Source organism: Anas acuta, chromosome 5 (assembly GCF_963932015.1).
Source record: "Anas acuta chromosome 5, bAnaAcu1.1, whole genome shotgun sequence".
Lineage (NCBI taxonomy): Eukaryota > Metazoa > Chordata > Aves > Anseriformes > Anatidae > Anas > Anas acuta.
The window spans coordinates 37,718,668-37,732,949 of record NC_088983.1 but is presented as its reverse complement, the minus strand read 5'-3'; the positions used below and the strand labels follow the sequence as shown (position 1 = coordinate 37,732,949).

General features: G+C 48.6%; 1 protein-coding gene across 4 annotated transcripts in view; it reads left to right on the top strand.

Annotated features, from left to right (window-relative positions):
* The first annotated feature begins 4,234 nt into the window (after positions 1-4,234).
* RAD51B (RAD51 paralog B) overlaps positions 4,235-14,282 on the top strand; it is a 465,395-nt gene continuing 455,347 nt past the window's right edge. The window contains exon 1 of one of the 4 annotated variants that reach the window (XM_068684193.1): positions 4,235-4,360. In XM_068684193.1, coding sequence (XP_068540294.1) covers positions 4,351-4,360 — 10 coding nt within the window. In that variant the 5' untranslated portion in view covers positions 4,235-4,350. Of the gene's footprint in view, positions 4,361-13,088; positions 13,225-14,282 lie in introns of those variants that run through there. The other 3 variants (XM_068684202.1, XM_068684192.1, XM_068684201.1) reach the window with 3 other exon arrangements.

Sequence of the window (14,282 nt, the reverse complement as noted above, 5' to 3'; positions counted from 1 at the left end):
GGTTAGTTTCAGAGCCAAGCTCTCACTAAGCCACAAGGTATCACAGGTCAGGTATCTATTACAGAAAAACGTCTTGAAGAAAAGCAGATAGCTCAAAGCATCCAAACTTTATTCTTACAGTTTATATCTAGAGTGGAGAATAAGCTGTGGTAAGGGAATGGTTTCAGCGCTTTCAGAGAGAAGAGACAGTTTTCTAAAATAGCTCTGGGTTTCTTGGGGTTTGCTGCCCAGCCTTTAGCAACAGCCTTAAAAACAACAAAGCCATGCCACAAGCAAAAGAAAGAGAAGAACCCATTGGAGCAGGACATCTTGTCCAGCTCCAAGGGGTCATGTTTGAAAATTTCCTTCACAGCTTCAATAAATATTCAATGAATTCACTGAAAGAGGGAAGGTAGTGAAAATCTGCAGCTTTTTTTTCTACTCTCATCCAAAAGACAAAGGAAGCAATTTCCATGTTAATGCATGAAGACCTGTGCAAGCAACATAAAAGTAAAATAGACTTGTCTGCTTTGAGACAGCATGTGATTTGTGGCATTCCTCAAAAGGCATTTCCTATTCCTATTTGAAGAACATTTGACAACACAGGGACTGGGAGACCTCTCAGGAAAAAAGAAAAATAAAGAAATTAATTTCTTCTTTAATTTCGTTGCAATCTTTAAGGTTGCTCTTTGTTCCTCAGTTTCCTGACAGAGAAGCCTGTGTTCTGTATGTACATACGTGAGGGATTTATTAAATAAATACAGTGTTTCCTCTGTTTTCTCTATACCCAGTGAGATGAAATGCTCAATTCCCAGTTGCAGAACCTTTGACAAGCAGAAGAAAAGCCAAACCTCCCCAATGAGAAAACAACAAAACCAACCAAAAGTGATTTCAGCTGCTTAGAGACATGCCAGGTTTTAAGTAACTGTGATGAAGTTTTCCAGGATGTGCGTCTCTTTCGATGCACTGGCTGACAGGAGTCAGACTGAACCAGGGCTGAGCAGAGAGCTGGGTGTGTTGGGCATGTGAGATTCCTCTTTTGTTTTGGCAGAATCCATCAGCATGTAGTGAGTGGGGCAGGAAATTAGGGTAAGGGATATTTCATGAGGCAGGTGGTTAAACCCTGCTCTGGAGAGCTGGTGCCCGTCCTCCATTAGTTCCTAAGCAATGTCAGACATATCAGTGGACTAAGCTGGTAAGACAAATAGAAGTTCCTGATTTTCCAGGTGCTCCTTTTGCTAGACTGGGGCTGGATTTACAGAAGGGATGAGCATTCACAACTGGAATGTAAATAAAGGGAGCCATGTCAAACTAAATGATCTGGGGAAAAAGGGATGCTACAAGTCTCAAATTTATGATTCCTTTTGATGTGTCTGGGCTTCAAATCCCAGACTGTAGAAGTGAGATCTTAGAGAATGGCTGTGATTGTAGTAGTATTTGTGATGCACTTAGATACCAGTAAAATGACCAGTATAAAGAGCTCCCAAAGAAATGTCATTCTTTTTTTTTCAGTCTTGACAATTTTACCATAAATAAAACAGAAGCTACAGTGCAAGAATAAGCTCTGCCAGACCCAGGAAGGATGAGTGAGCAATCAGCATGAATATTTCTGCACTATACTTGTCGTGCACCCGGTTACAAGAGCGTAGTACCAAGCAAATAGGATTATGCTGCTTTCCAAAATGTTTCCATACAGTACGGTGTGATGCTACACCCCAATAAATAAGTCTTTCCAGAACAAGACAGGGCAATACAGAGACATCTAAGCTGGCTCTGGATGCACACAAAGAGGAACTAGATCTGGTGCTATATATAACATGTGTTTTTCCAGAAAAAGACAAGGCACAACTGACAGTATTGTAAAACCATTCATATGATTGACTGCATCTCCTGTGCCTGTTTACAAGTGGCTGCAGAGGGGCTAGGGCGTACGTAGGTCATTGCAAACTTCTCATCTCAGAGCCAGCTTCCCACATATGAGCCTGGATGCTTTGCAGAGAATGATGCTTGCTCCCAGCACCAGGCCTCCGAGAGCTCAACCGCGCAGTGAACACATGACAAATGGGCAGTTCTGGAAATCCTCACACCTCTGTGTTCATCCTACTCTTTTTTTTTTTTTTTTTTTAATAAAAAATACAGATTTATTAATGAGATTTTATAATCTCAACTCCATTAGCTTTTTCTCTTCTGTTACTAGCTCAGGCTGAAAGAAAGAAGGCTGGGTGGAGAAATAATAGCTTTTTCTGCACCAGCAAACACAGGTGGGGGGAGCTGGGCAAGCCCTGAGGTGTACAGCACCGCCAGCAGGTGCTCGCTCTGACATTTCTCCCTCCTGCCTGTCCCCTCAGCACAGAACAGCCTTCGTCTCCATCCCCCTCACCCCTGCCTCACTGCCTCCTCCTTCCTCCCTTCTCATTCTCAGAGCCCTCTCCTTCCTCCTCACCTCCTCCTTCTTCTCTGCTTGCTGTGACTAGAGAGGAGAATACAGATTTATGTATTCCCTACATGTGCTTCTCAGTTATTCCGGTCCATCTCTGGCTGTTGATTTCTCCTTCTCGTAGGTGAGTATCTCTTAGCTCTCTTCTTCCGTTCTCTTTGACCTTTCCTCTGCTCCTTGTAAGGCATTCTCTCCTCTCATGCTGTGAAATGTTCATGCTGTCTCATACTGTGAAATGATCTCTCTCACGCTCTCTCTCGACTATGTCTCTAGCACAGTCCTCAGGACTTTGTAAAGGATGCTATTGCACAATAAATACACGAGCGCTGCATCTGACTGCTGTCCTCTGCATCTGTCTAACCAGAGACGGTATTTTTTTGAACATAAAAGATGTTTTAGCTATCCTAGCATATTTCTTCTCGGCTCTGTTGAAATATATATAAAAGTGTGTATTTTTTTTTTAATCCAGCTTGAGGTGACCGGCACATGCCGTGCTGCCTTAGCTTGCACAGCTCGGTTGCTGAGGTGGTGCTAGCTGTGTGTTATTCTCCATTTCCCCTTTAAAATGCTCCATCTTTCTGACACTCCGGCTCTTGCAGCGGGATTGTGCGATCAGGTGACTCGGTGACAGGCCGGTTTGCTGCATTGTGGCATCCTCGGAGCAGCCACAGCGGTTTGCACGCAGCGTGGACGCTGAGGGGAGTGCCAGCCGGCACCCCAGGCACCCCGGGGTTAGGCAGGGACGCACAAATCTGCTGTGTTTTCCTCCCTGCTGTGTGTGGCACCTGCGGGCCCTGCAGCTCCGGGGCTGGAGGAGCCGTCCCTCAGCAGCCAGCGGCCTTTCAGAGCGCCGCTGTGGCCAGACATCTTGGGAGTCCTTCCCTGTAATTGCCTTGAGCCTGCACCGGGCTGACGTTGCCTCATCATTGCGACCATTTATTATTGATATCTGAGTTGCTGAGTCATTAAACAGAGGTCAGAAAAACATCCTTATTCTGCTAAAAACATTAGCTCATCGTTCCTGGTACTACAGAAGGCCGGAGAGACCTGGAAACCCGGTGACTGTCAGAAAGCAAGCGTGGACTGCCTGAGGGGCCCAGGCAGGCCCATGAGGTGCCCACGGTCAGGTGGGAGAGGCAGGAGGTCGCCGAAATGCAGACCTGTGGGCTCTGGCCAGCTGCCACTTCTGGCGTTGTGTCACTCGAGGTTAGCCTTTCGCTCCACAGGAGCTTGAGTTGTCTCTCTGGAAAGCAACAGCCCCAGAAATCTCCCTCACCTCTGCCTGTGGGGCGCTTTGTTAACCAGCTGCTGCCTGCTGCACAGCCCGCCTGGCTCTGCTGAGCTGGGGGCTGAGGTACCGGGGCTGGTCCTGTGCTCCCCAGCTCAGGATTGCTGAGCCTAGGGAAAGGCATCTTCCTCTTATCGTGCTACAGTTCATGTAGAATAAGAGAAGAATTTAATCTGCTTTGCTATGCATGCCCTAAATTTCCCTTCTCACTCTTCCTTGGGCAATTTCCTGCAGCTGAAGAAGCCCCTTCTGGGGGGAAGGCCGCTTCGTGCAGGGGCTGTTTCCCCCGTTGAACACCGGAGCCGCAGCCCGGCGTTACGAGCCCTCCGGCAGCCGCCGGGTGTTTCCCGCAGTGCGGGGCCGTGCCGGCAGCACGCAGCCCCAGCCGGGCAGCCAGGGCAGGGCCGTGCCGCCGGGCTCCGGGCGGCGCCGCTGCCGCAGGTACCGCCCGCAGCGCCTCACAGCCCGGCACGAGGGGGCCGCCGGGGGGCCGGCAGGCAGCGCGGAGCAGCCGGGAAAGAGTTAAGGGAAGGTGGCGGGGCAGGCCGGCTGCCGGGAGCGAGCATGTGCAGAGTGCGGCCGCATCGGCACCGCGGGCGAGCGGGGCGGCCGCGCTTCGCCTCCCGCCGCCGGCCGCGGGGCGCCCATGGAGCCCGGTGAGGCGATGGGGACGGGGAGCGGGGGGGATGGAGCCGCGGCACCTGCCCGGGTGCCTCGCCGGCAGCGCCCCGCGGCCTCCCCGCGGCCCCGAGCCCGGGGATGCGCCGCCCGGGGCGGAAGGCGGGGGCTGCAGCCGCCGGTTTCGCTTTGTCGGCGGCGGGAACGAGACAAAGGCGGGCGGCGGGGGCCGGGCCTGAGGGAGGGAGCCGCGACCCCCCGGGCGCCGCCGCCTCGCCTCGCCTCAGGGGGCCCCGGGCAGCGGCGAGGTGCTGGAGGCGGAGCGGCTCCTCCCGGGCAGCTGCCCCCTGCATGGAGCCGAGGGCTTTCCCAAACGCCTTTGTTGCAGCGATTTCAGCCCAAGTTTTCATCCGGGGAAGGGAAAAATCACCGTGGGGCAGGGCCGGGGGCTGGGGGCTGGCTGGCATCCTCGCCGCGGGTTGTCTGCGGCGCTGGGAGGTCACAGACCCGGATATCAGCCGCAGCTGAAAGCGAGGGAGTCCTCTTCTTTTTTTAACCTAAGCCGGTGTCAGGGTGGCTGCTCTTGTGCCGTTTTTGGCACGGAAAACGCATTCAGAATGGCCGAATTTCTGCAGGATGGGAAACCGGAGTCCTTCCGTGCATCCTTTGCACCAGGATTTCACAAGCTGTCCCTAGGCTTTTTAGCACCCGGGATGCGATGCCAGGTGGCTTGCCCTTCCCCTCAGGGTGAGCTGAGTCCTTACGCTAGGGCTTCCTAGAGAGCTTTTGGCACTGCTGGTCCACAGCTGCCAGGGAAGCACAAACTTGTTAAGTCTCCTAATTACACAGCAGCAGCAGCAAACCTCTGCCAGGTGAAATATTTCCTATTGTCCTCTGACATCATTTATTTGACAGGTTTGTCGTGTTTCCCTTGTAGTCCTAAGGTAAATGCAGTCCCTGGGGGAGCTGATTTTTTGCAGGCGAGGTGGCAGCAGTTTGATGACTGCTGGAGCTGTGGGCATTGGGGATTTGCGAGAGGACCACATTGCCCAAAGGGTTGCTCCGTGGCTTCCAGGAGTGCAAAAGCATTAATATGTGTACTGCAGTGGCTAGACACAGGGCTAGCCACCATTTGGTGGTAAATAGGAAGCTCTGAAAAAAATAATCTGTAGAATTAGTAGGAAACAGGAAGGGAAGACTTACTGAAATGCAAGCATTGACACCTGTAGCCACTTCTGGCCAACGCTGAGGAAAGCCCTGTAGGAGGTCTGTGCTCACAGCACCGTGATGCCCACGGCACATCCTGGAGGCTCCTGAATCTCAGTGCTTAGTCTCAGTGAGAAGGTACGGCCTCGTCTGTGCAGGGATGGCAGGAAATGCCTGTGTTCTGGGGGGGACAGCCCTACCTGCGGATAAACTGAGGTTGGTCGCTTGAAGTTGAATGTACGTATTTTCCCCTGAGTGGCTTTGTGCATGCCTGTAGACTTCATAGTTGTTCCCTGAACAGATGTTCCCCTTTTTGTAGGGGGGAAGCTGAGGCACAGATGTTTGTTTTTCACCAGTAGACTTGAAATTGAAACACAAAGCATTAACTCCAAGTTGCACGCTTCAAGTAGCAGCTTCCCAAACAAAGGACAGCAGAATCATTACAAGCAGGTTATTTGCTGTCTGTGAGACTCTTTGAGATCCTGCATGATGAAGAAGAAAGCAGTATCAGCCTGTGGAAGGGAAATGGAGGGGCAAGCAGGTGCTGAGCCGATACTGCCTGTGCCTGCATAACATCTTGCTGAGGTCTGGCAGCGCGGCTGCAGCCGTGGCCAGCGTTGCTGTTCCCACTCCGCAGCTGGGTGGCAGGGGAGGCTGGAGCAGCTTCCTCAGGAGAGTTCAAACCTTGGGATTCTTACTGCGAGGTCCCGTGGCAGTCTGCGAGGAAGGTCAAGGGGGCTACAGCGTGAGTTAAGGATAGCTGATTGACAGGTGGGTTGAGAGTAATGTAGATCTCTGCATGCGTGTGGAAATGATACCTGATAGTGGGAGCTCTGCAGTTGTGCTGACAATGTCATAACGTGATGTGGTGCCTAGCAGGGAAGGACAAATTTAACCTTGAAGCGAGATGCTGGTTCCTGACCTCGAGTGTAACAGAGGAAGAGGTTTTTGGGTGAGGTGGAAGACTTTTTGAGGTGGTGGGATTGGAATCTTTAAATTGAGGTATCATTTTACAGTCTATGCTTTAATTAAGCTCCTTAGAGAAGTCCTAAGGATTGCAGATACAGGGATCCCTTTGGGCTTTTAATTTGTCTGTCTTCTTATTCCTTCACATCAAGAGAGAATGAGTTGTTTTGCAGTGTCCTGAACGTGCTTGTGTTACCTGTCCGTTTGATTAAGGCAATGGCTGTACTCAGTTCTCGTGCTACAGGGCTGCAGGCAGGCACTGCATTGTGTGCAGGAAGGATATTTTCTCTCAGTGCATAATTAGCCACACGAATTTAGTTTTTGCCTTCCTCTGAAGCATCAGGAACGAGCCAGGTTGGGGCAGAACATGCAGAAGGAGGAGGTCTGGGGGCAGTGGGAGAGGAGGAGGTTGCTCACCCCTCTGAGAACAGTGCACAAAGGTCTTTTTGCTGACATTAGGTGCTCTGCTGGCAAGTCCGTTTTTTATCCTCAGAATCACGCTTATCATGGAGTTTGGGGCCAGGCTTTTAGATTTCCTCTGCAGCACATTGTGGGTTGCAATGGGTCATCCGTGTGAGACCCGTTGAAACAGTCCTTTGCCAGTTTTGGAGCTGCTGCGGGGGCTGTGGCATGTTTTTTTGTGTTCTTTGTTCCTGGAATGTAAATCTAATCTCCTTAGACTAAAGGACCTCTGTCCTTATCCAGATTACTGAGATCTGTTGCAAGGAAACTGCATAAAATTTAATAAATTGATATCCGTGAGGTCTGCCTAGATTTTAGGCAGAGTCCTTCCTGTCCTTACACTTTGCAACAGGGAATTTTTCCTCATGGAAGATGAAGAGAAAGTGTTCTGAAAAGCTCCTACAAAAGAAAAGCTTGACATAGTGGCACGGAGGAGACCTGTTTGCTGACACTGAAATCATAGGAGTAACAGGAAATTTTATTGTTGGCACTTGTGCCTTAGGATTCATTGTTTTTGGATTGCCTTTAATAAATGTCATGCTTAAGGAAATGAAATCAAGTTGTTTTCTTTTTTTTTTTTTTTCTTTTCTTTTTTTCCAGTCTCAGTCTGCCTACTATTACATGGTAAGACAAGAGAGGTACCAACATGACTAATTAAAGGGCAGCAGTGTTTCGTTCCCATGGGCTAATTATTCTGTAGAAAATGGGTCAATTACTTAGATAAATTGTTTGCCAGCAGGAGGCAGGAAAAGCCTCTGCTCCCACCCCTCTCCTTCCTTTGGTGGAAGGCACTGCCCACGTCCATAGGCGGTTGCAATCCCTTGGTAAGTTCTCAGATGCTGAAGGCAGGCACAGAAGGTGGGGAGTGACCCCTGCGCCAACAGCGATGCGCTCCCTCCTGGCCTGGGTGCTCCTGCGCTGCTGTGGGTGAAGCAACGTCCAGCAAAGCTGTTCCTCTGCGGGATCTGGGGTGAGAAGCTGGGCAGTACGGATGGGAGGTCGCTTTCCAAACAAATCTGCCTGTTTTGAAAGGTGAGGTAGGGTATTTTTCCTTCTTCTGTAGGAAGGTTCATCTTCTAGGGAGCTAATGTTTTCCTATGTGAAAGGTAGTACCTGTTTGTGGCTATGATTGGTAGGGGGTTGTAAGTGATCCCCTTCTACTTCTCAGGTCTGCTTCCTGTATGTATTTTAATACCCCCTGGTGACTTGACTGCCTGCCCGTGTTGCTTGCTGTTAGCTCTGCAGGTTCTGAGCAGGCTGGGCAGGGGAGTGGAGGGCTGATTTCCTTGTACATCCGAAATAAATGCGTCTGGTTTTTCACATTTCTGTGACGACACGTGAAGCAGGAGTATCCAGATGGTTTCCAAGCTCTTAGGTGAAGGTGCTTGTGCAGCCAACCAGAAAGAGTGCTGAAAGAAAGCCAGGCTGGGCAAAGGCTCTGGCTCCGCAGGAAGATTACCAACATCTGTGCCAACGGAGAACAACGTGCTCTTTCTGGTCAGTCAGAGTGCTACATTCCTGGTTGTAAATGATACACCCAATAATGTCTAGTGCAAGCCAAAGCCTATGCCCTTCACAGGCCAGTTGAAACAAATGTAAATTCTATTTATTTGCAGGTGGATGCTGCTTTTTAACACATCTCTGTAGGCTAAATGAAAGCTGGACTGCTTTAGAAATGTGTATGTAGGCATATCTGAACGAGAGCCTTTTGGTTACTAGTTCAGAGGTGTCTAGTTATTAGTGAGCGTAAAAGAGAGAAGCATTTTATTGGCTTCATTTTGTTTTAGATCTTTATTAGTGCCAGCACACAAGGTTTGCCTCAACCTTATTTCAACCCCCTCCACCCTCGCAGCCTTCCGTCAAAGCTGGATTAGATTACAGAGGGAATCTTCTCCACCGCGAATGTGCTGCCTTGCTGTCATTGCATAAGATCCAAGTGCCAGCAGTCACTAGATAAGTGTTGATAGCATGAGCTGGTGGGGCTGTGGCTTGACTCCTTCCCGGCTGCCCCTTTGGTCTCAGGTGCTTGGGGTAATGACGGTAGCCTTCTGCACGGCACCGTGCTGTGCTGGGGGCGTGATGAAGTATTTGTGAAGGGGGAGGCTCCCTCCTTAGCATGGACAGCTGCATGCTCCAAAGTGCCTGCTGGGTTCAGGGAGCCTGGCTTGCTTTGTTTTCAGCTGGAGTGCACCCACAGAAGATGGCCAGGCTCAGTCAGCTCCACCAGCCGCATCGTGGCTAAGAGATACTGGCAGGATCGCATCTGTACACAGCTCTAGGTAGGCTGGTTCCTCGCCGTGTGCGGCGGTGTGCCTGGTGGGAGTGGTGTCTGGCAGCTTGCTCTTCAGCCAGCCTCACCAAGGTAGGCACGCGTCACCTGCAGGATGTTCTTTGGCCAACGTGCTTCCCTCGGGTTTTCTATCAGTTGAGGCTGATGGTAAGGATGTTTCCAGTAGAATAAGAATTCCACCAGAATAAGAACTTTTTTTTTTTTTGTGCTTTCTGGTGTCTTTAACGTGTGTATGTAGTTTCCCATACTGGTGTGATAGGTGCTGTGTGATTTTGGTCTGTTTTGATCCAGCAGTTCTTTCCAAGGTAGATCTCAAAAATCAGCCTTTAATTGGAAGTGGACTTGCACAAGAACTGCAGGATGTAGGGCACAGTTCATAAAACTGCTTTAATGTCTGCCAGGAAGACAGGAGCTGCTGTGAAGGTAAGGTAATGATTCTTGGGCAATATGGATGTTGGCTGTCCTTGCTTGGGGTTTTCCATTGCCAGTTAATGCTTTACATGGAGGTGAGATACCGGCTTTCCAAAACATCATCTTCAGTCACTTGAGCTGACAGGGGCTGTATCCTATCAGCAGCACCCCGGGCAGCTGAGCCATCCACTTTTTGTGCAAAATGGAAAACAGAGGTGCATATGTAAAGCTGACAATTTGTTATGTTATATTGGCATATAACTCATGGTTGCTCAAAAGGTCAATCCTTAGGGTGCAAGTCAGCTCTTAGCTTATTATATCCTTCAGGAAACAATTCCTCAGCTTGATGTTTGTATCATGAGGTATTAGTGCTCACCGTAAAGGCAGCTAAAGGCTCTGTTCTTTCATAGATCAGCTGGAGCGTAACTAGCTTTTCAAAGAGCAGGTCACTAAGTAGCACATATTCTTATCTAAAAACGTAATATATGCACATGTTCTGATTCACCTCTGATTTTCACGGTAGGAGCCCCAAGAGCTGCAATAATGCATAGTAGTCCAATTCCAAGGTAGGGTGTGCTACCACGGAGCAGGGGGGAGGTTCGTTTTCTTCTTGTTTCTTTTCCCAGCTACATACCAGACACAGAAAGTGCCAGATTCTGATGAAAGAAATGTAGTTTTCATGGCATGAGATCGTTGTTTGGGAAACAAGGACTGGACAATGTCAGGACAATGATTAACATTTGCTGTGCTTTGGTCCAGGGCTTAGCAACGTTTGGAGTACTAAAAGCTGTAAGTGCTAACACCAGCACTTCCGTGGCATCCTTCTGAGAATCTCTCTGTTCTTAATGAATTTTCAGTGCCTCTCTGTGAGGCTGGTATTATTAGTGTCATTTTGCAGACAAGTAGATAAAATAAAATGCTTGTATAAGCACATTCTGCAAGCCAGGAAAAATCAGGAGTAAAATTCAGGAATATTGATGTTTTGACCAGTTCTTGAGCTACCACCTTGAACTTTCTCTTTCACCAGGAAAGAGGCGAAGGGCATTAGTTTTGGTAGCCCTTTTCTTATTAGGTTAGGAACCCTGAAAGTGAGACATTATGCAACATATCTAAGTATGCATGTGATACTTGAAAAAATGGTAATCAGATAAGTTGCTAGGCGACAGTACCCTGCCTTCAATTACCAAAAAGCCAGCGACTTTGCTTTCATGATGTAATGTGTTCTGTACTTCTTCATAAAGCAAGTGTAGGTGGAGTTTTGTGAGAGTTGCTCCTTTTAACTCTCTTCCTGCTTAACCGCCATACTGCAAGGTCAGATTTAACCCCAGTTTTAGAAAAAAAATCTTCACAGAACCTGAAATCAACAGGGAAAAATGTTTGCTGAGCTCTTCAAGGTAATGAAGTCTATGCAAGTGTATATAAGTAAATAACCTCCTGTCCCACGGGATCCCAGCAGCTTGTGGGAAGTAGACCACAGCTCATCCCTGGGAACATGATAGTAAGGAAAAGAGTGAGAGATTCGTGCCAAAAGGTACGTGGCAGGGATATGTGGCAAGCTGTGAGAAACCTCAAACACAGAGACCCGTTCACCCCAAAGTACCGAGAGCTGTGGCAATGCATGAGAACCCGCGCGTAAAGCCAGCTGGTTCGTTTTCACTGCCCTAGCAGGGAAGGAATGGAGGGAGCATCAGCAGTGAAGTGTACGTGGGGAGACAGCGAGACTCTAATAACATGAGACAGAGCTACCAGCACAGGGGAGTGTGTGTGTGTATGTGTGTGTTTGAAACCTGACTTCTTGTTTTATTTTTTTAAGACAGATTGCAGGATAACAACAAGAAGAAATAAAGGCTCTTGGCAGTTATTCCAGACCTGTTTCTGCTTTTTGGTGATAAACGGCCACAGAAGCGTTTGCAGATACTGGAGGTGTGTGTGGGTGCCAGCACCTGCCTGTGCCTCTTCAGCTCTTGGGTGGTGGCAGGGCTTTTAGGAGGAAAATGTGAAACTGGAGGTCTGATGTGCTCCTCGAGGCTTTGCTAGAAGCCTTTAGTAGGAACAGTGGATGGCTGTAGAGGTATTTGGGAAAGTATTCTCCTAACCTTCCAGATACTTTGTTTTTCTCAGGAAATTGCTGCTTTAGAGAGTTGGGTTTGGAACCTTGTTGCTGCTGCTCCTCTTCCAGAAGGGGGATTTCCTCCTGGGGAGGTGGGGATGGGGCAGTGGTGGTGTGCCCTAGCTGTAGCTGCACTTTGTATTTCTTCTCTACAGTCTTTTTTTCTTCCCTTCTTCTTGGGAAGGAGGCTCAGCCACACCTCCCATGTTTGGGGTGGCAGATATTCAGATCCCAGCTGGTCTGTGTGGGGGTTCAAAAGTCCTGATCGAAAGGCATTAGGGAAGGAAGGGTGTGTTGGGGTCCGGTTGGCAGTGACACCTGCACCATGCTCCCTGTAAGCTGTGCCAGAGCGGGGTGAGTTTCCGAGAAGACGGATGCTTGCTTTCTATTTCCAAACCTGGCACTTTCTCCCCAGGAGAAGCCTAGATAAATTGAGCCACAATGCTGCTCAGTGTCTTTGTTGGTGGAAATGTTCATTTTCATCACTAGGTAGTTGCATGGACCTGAGCTTTCTTTGGAGCACTTTGGAAATCAGGAAAAAGCATAAGCAGATGGTTGAAGGAAAATGCAAGTAACCATTTAGCAGTCAGGAATTTCATCTCCATTATTCTCGTTTGATGAGTGCTATTGCCTAGCTGTACTAAAGTGCAGGCACTGATAAGGAAGCCTGAGTCTGTGGGTTTTAGATTTTGAAATCAAGCCCTTACCTTCAGCTCTACCTCTCTGCTCGTGTTCCGATGCAGTATTTGCTAATGAAGAGTTTCTTCAGTGTTTATTTTCTTTCAAGTGTAGATATGCAAGAAACTAAAGCTATGATTTCTCAAGCATTTTGAGCTCTTAGAAATGAAAAGCTTCCTTCTGTTTGTTTTTCTTCTCAAAAAAAGGAATTCCTTCCTGCTGGGTGGTGGCCTGTGAGCCAAACCTGGGAAGTGATACGGCTGAGAGCTACCAGCTTTTTGGGGGTAGTGGTCACATGGATGACACATCCCTTGGTCCGGGTCACTGTGGCACCTCATGGGTGCCAGGGAAGGGGCTGAATTGTGTGGCAAGGTGCAGAGCAGGGCAGCATTGTCCCAAAGTTAGGTTAATTGAAGCCTCTGGGGAACAGCAGCCATATGTAGGTAGGTCCTGGTGAGGCATCCGCATTGTCCTCCTGCAAGAGGGCCAGCTCGGCCCCGCTCTGTCCCTTTTCTTCCACGCCAAGCCTTTGAGACAGGAGGGAGCACTCGAACTACGATTCCTTGAGCTCAGCTGGCAATAAATATACCCCTTCCAAAATGTTGCTTTTGCTTGTTCCAGAGTGTGTTCAGCCCTGTGACAGACACTGGGGTGTGTTTGTGACAGTTCCTCATCTGCGGTGGGAGATGGGATTTGTTTCTTACCTGAACAAAGAAGCAAACCTGTTCCTGAGGCACAGCCCGTGGGCTAGGTGCAGTAGTGTGCTTCCTAATGCTCAGGTGTGTGCATTGAAGGAGCCGGGAGCCTGTTCTTCACTCTTTTTCAAATCAATTTGCAGACAAATAGATCTGACTATGTAAAAGAGGTTCCCAGTATTCTATAAAAAGCATTTCTTGGAAATACTCCTTGAGATGTTGTTTACATGTGTCTGATGAATAGTTCAGCAGAAACCTATACCCAATTGTGACAAAACGCATACAATGGAAGTCGCATACGTGCAAATCATTTATGGGAACATTAAGTTTACAGCAATTTAAACCAGAGCTGGTTAACAACGAAGTTCTCGTCCAATCTGATGTACAAATACCTGGCTGTTAAAATAGCAACTACTGCTCGTGCTAAGAGAGGCTCCAAAGTAGATGCAAGAATCGGTGCGCATGCAGAAAGCACTGAATGTGTCTCTATAATACCCATGCTACATTGATTTAATTAGTGGTTTTATGCTATTCATCACTCCGTTAATCTTGGTGGGAAGGTTTTGTTGGGGGAGGATTAGTTATTCAATCTGCGTTTTTAATTGGAGTGTTTTTGTAGTTCAGTGTTATCTAAATAAAAACAGTGGGTTTTTTGTTGTTTTTTTTTTTTTTTTGTTTTAAGAGAAAATGTTTTGTTTCTCTTGAATTACTGTTGGATTCAGGTGCTCAAAAACTCAGATTCATCAGGATGATGTGAAGATCCCATTTGTTACACAGTCTGGCACATAAATGTTCCTGCTCTGTAACGTCTTCACATGCAATTAATCCAGAAAACGTCTCTGTATAGACAAGCCATGCGAGTGTAAGATCTGTGAGGCTGAAGCTAGTACGGTGCTGGATATTTTTGTGTTGGAGCTGGCACCTCAGGGTGTGACTTATGTGAAAACCAGGAGCGTGGCATCCTAAATGTCAGTGCTTGAAGAGATGGAGACGCTTGCGGGCTCTGCTTGCTGCCTGAGCCTGATGCAGAGGTGAAAGGCAGTCTCCTCGCCAGAGCAGGGGAGAAGCAGTGGTGCATGTGGCCCCCAAAACGGGCTGGGGTGGGGGGCGGTGGCAGGGACCTGCCTACGTGAAGGCATGGA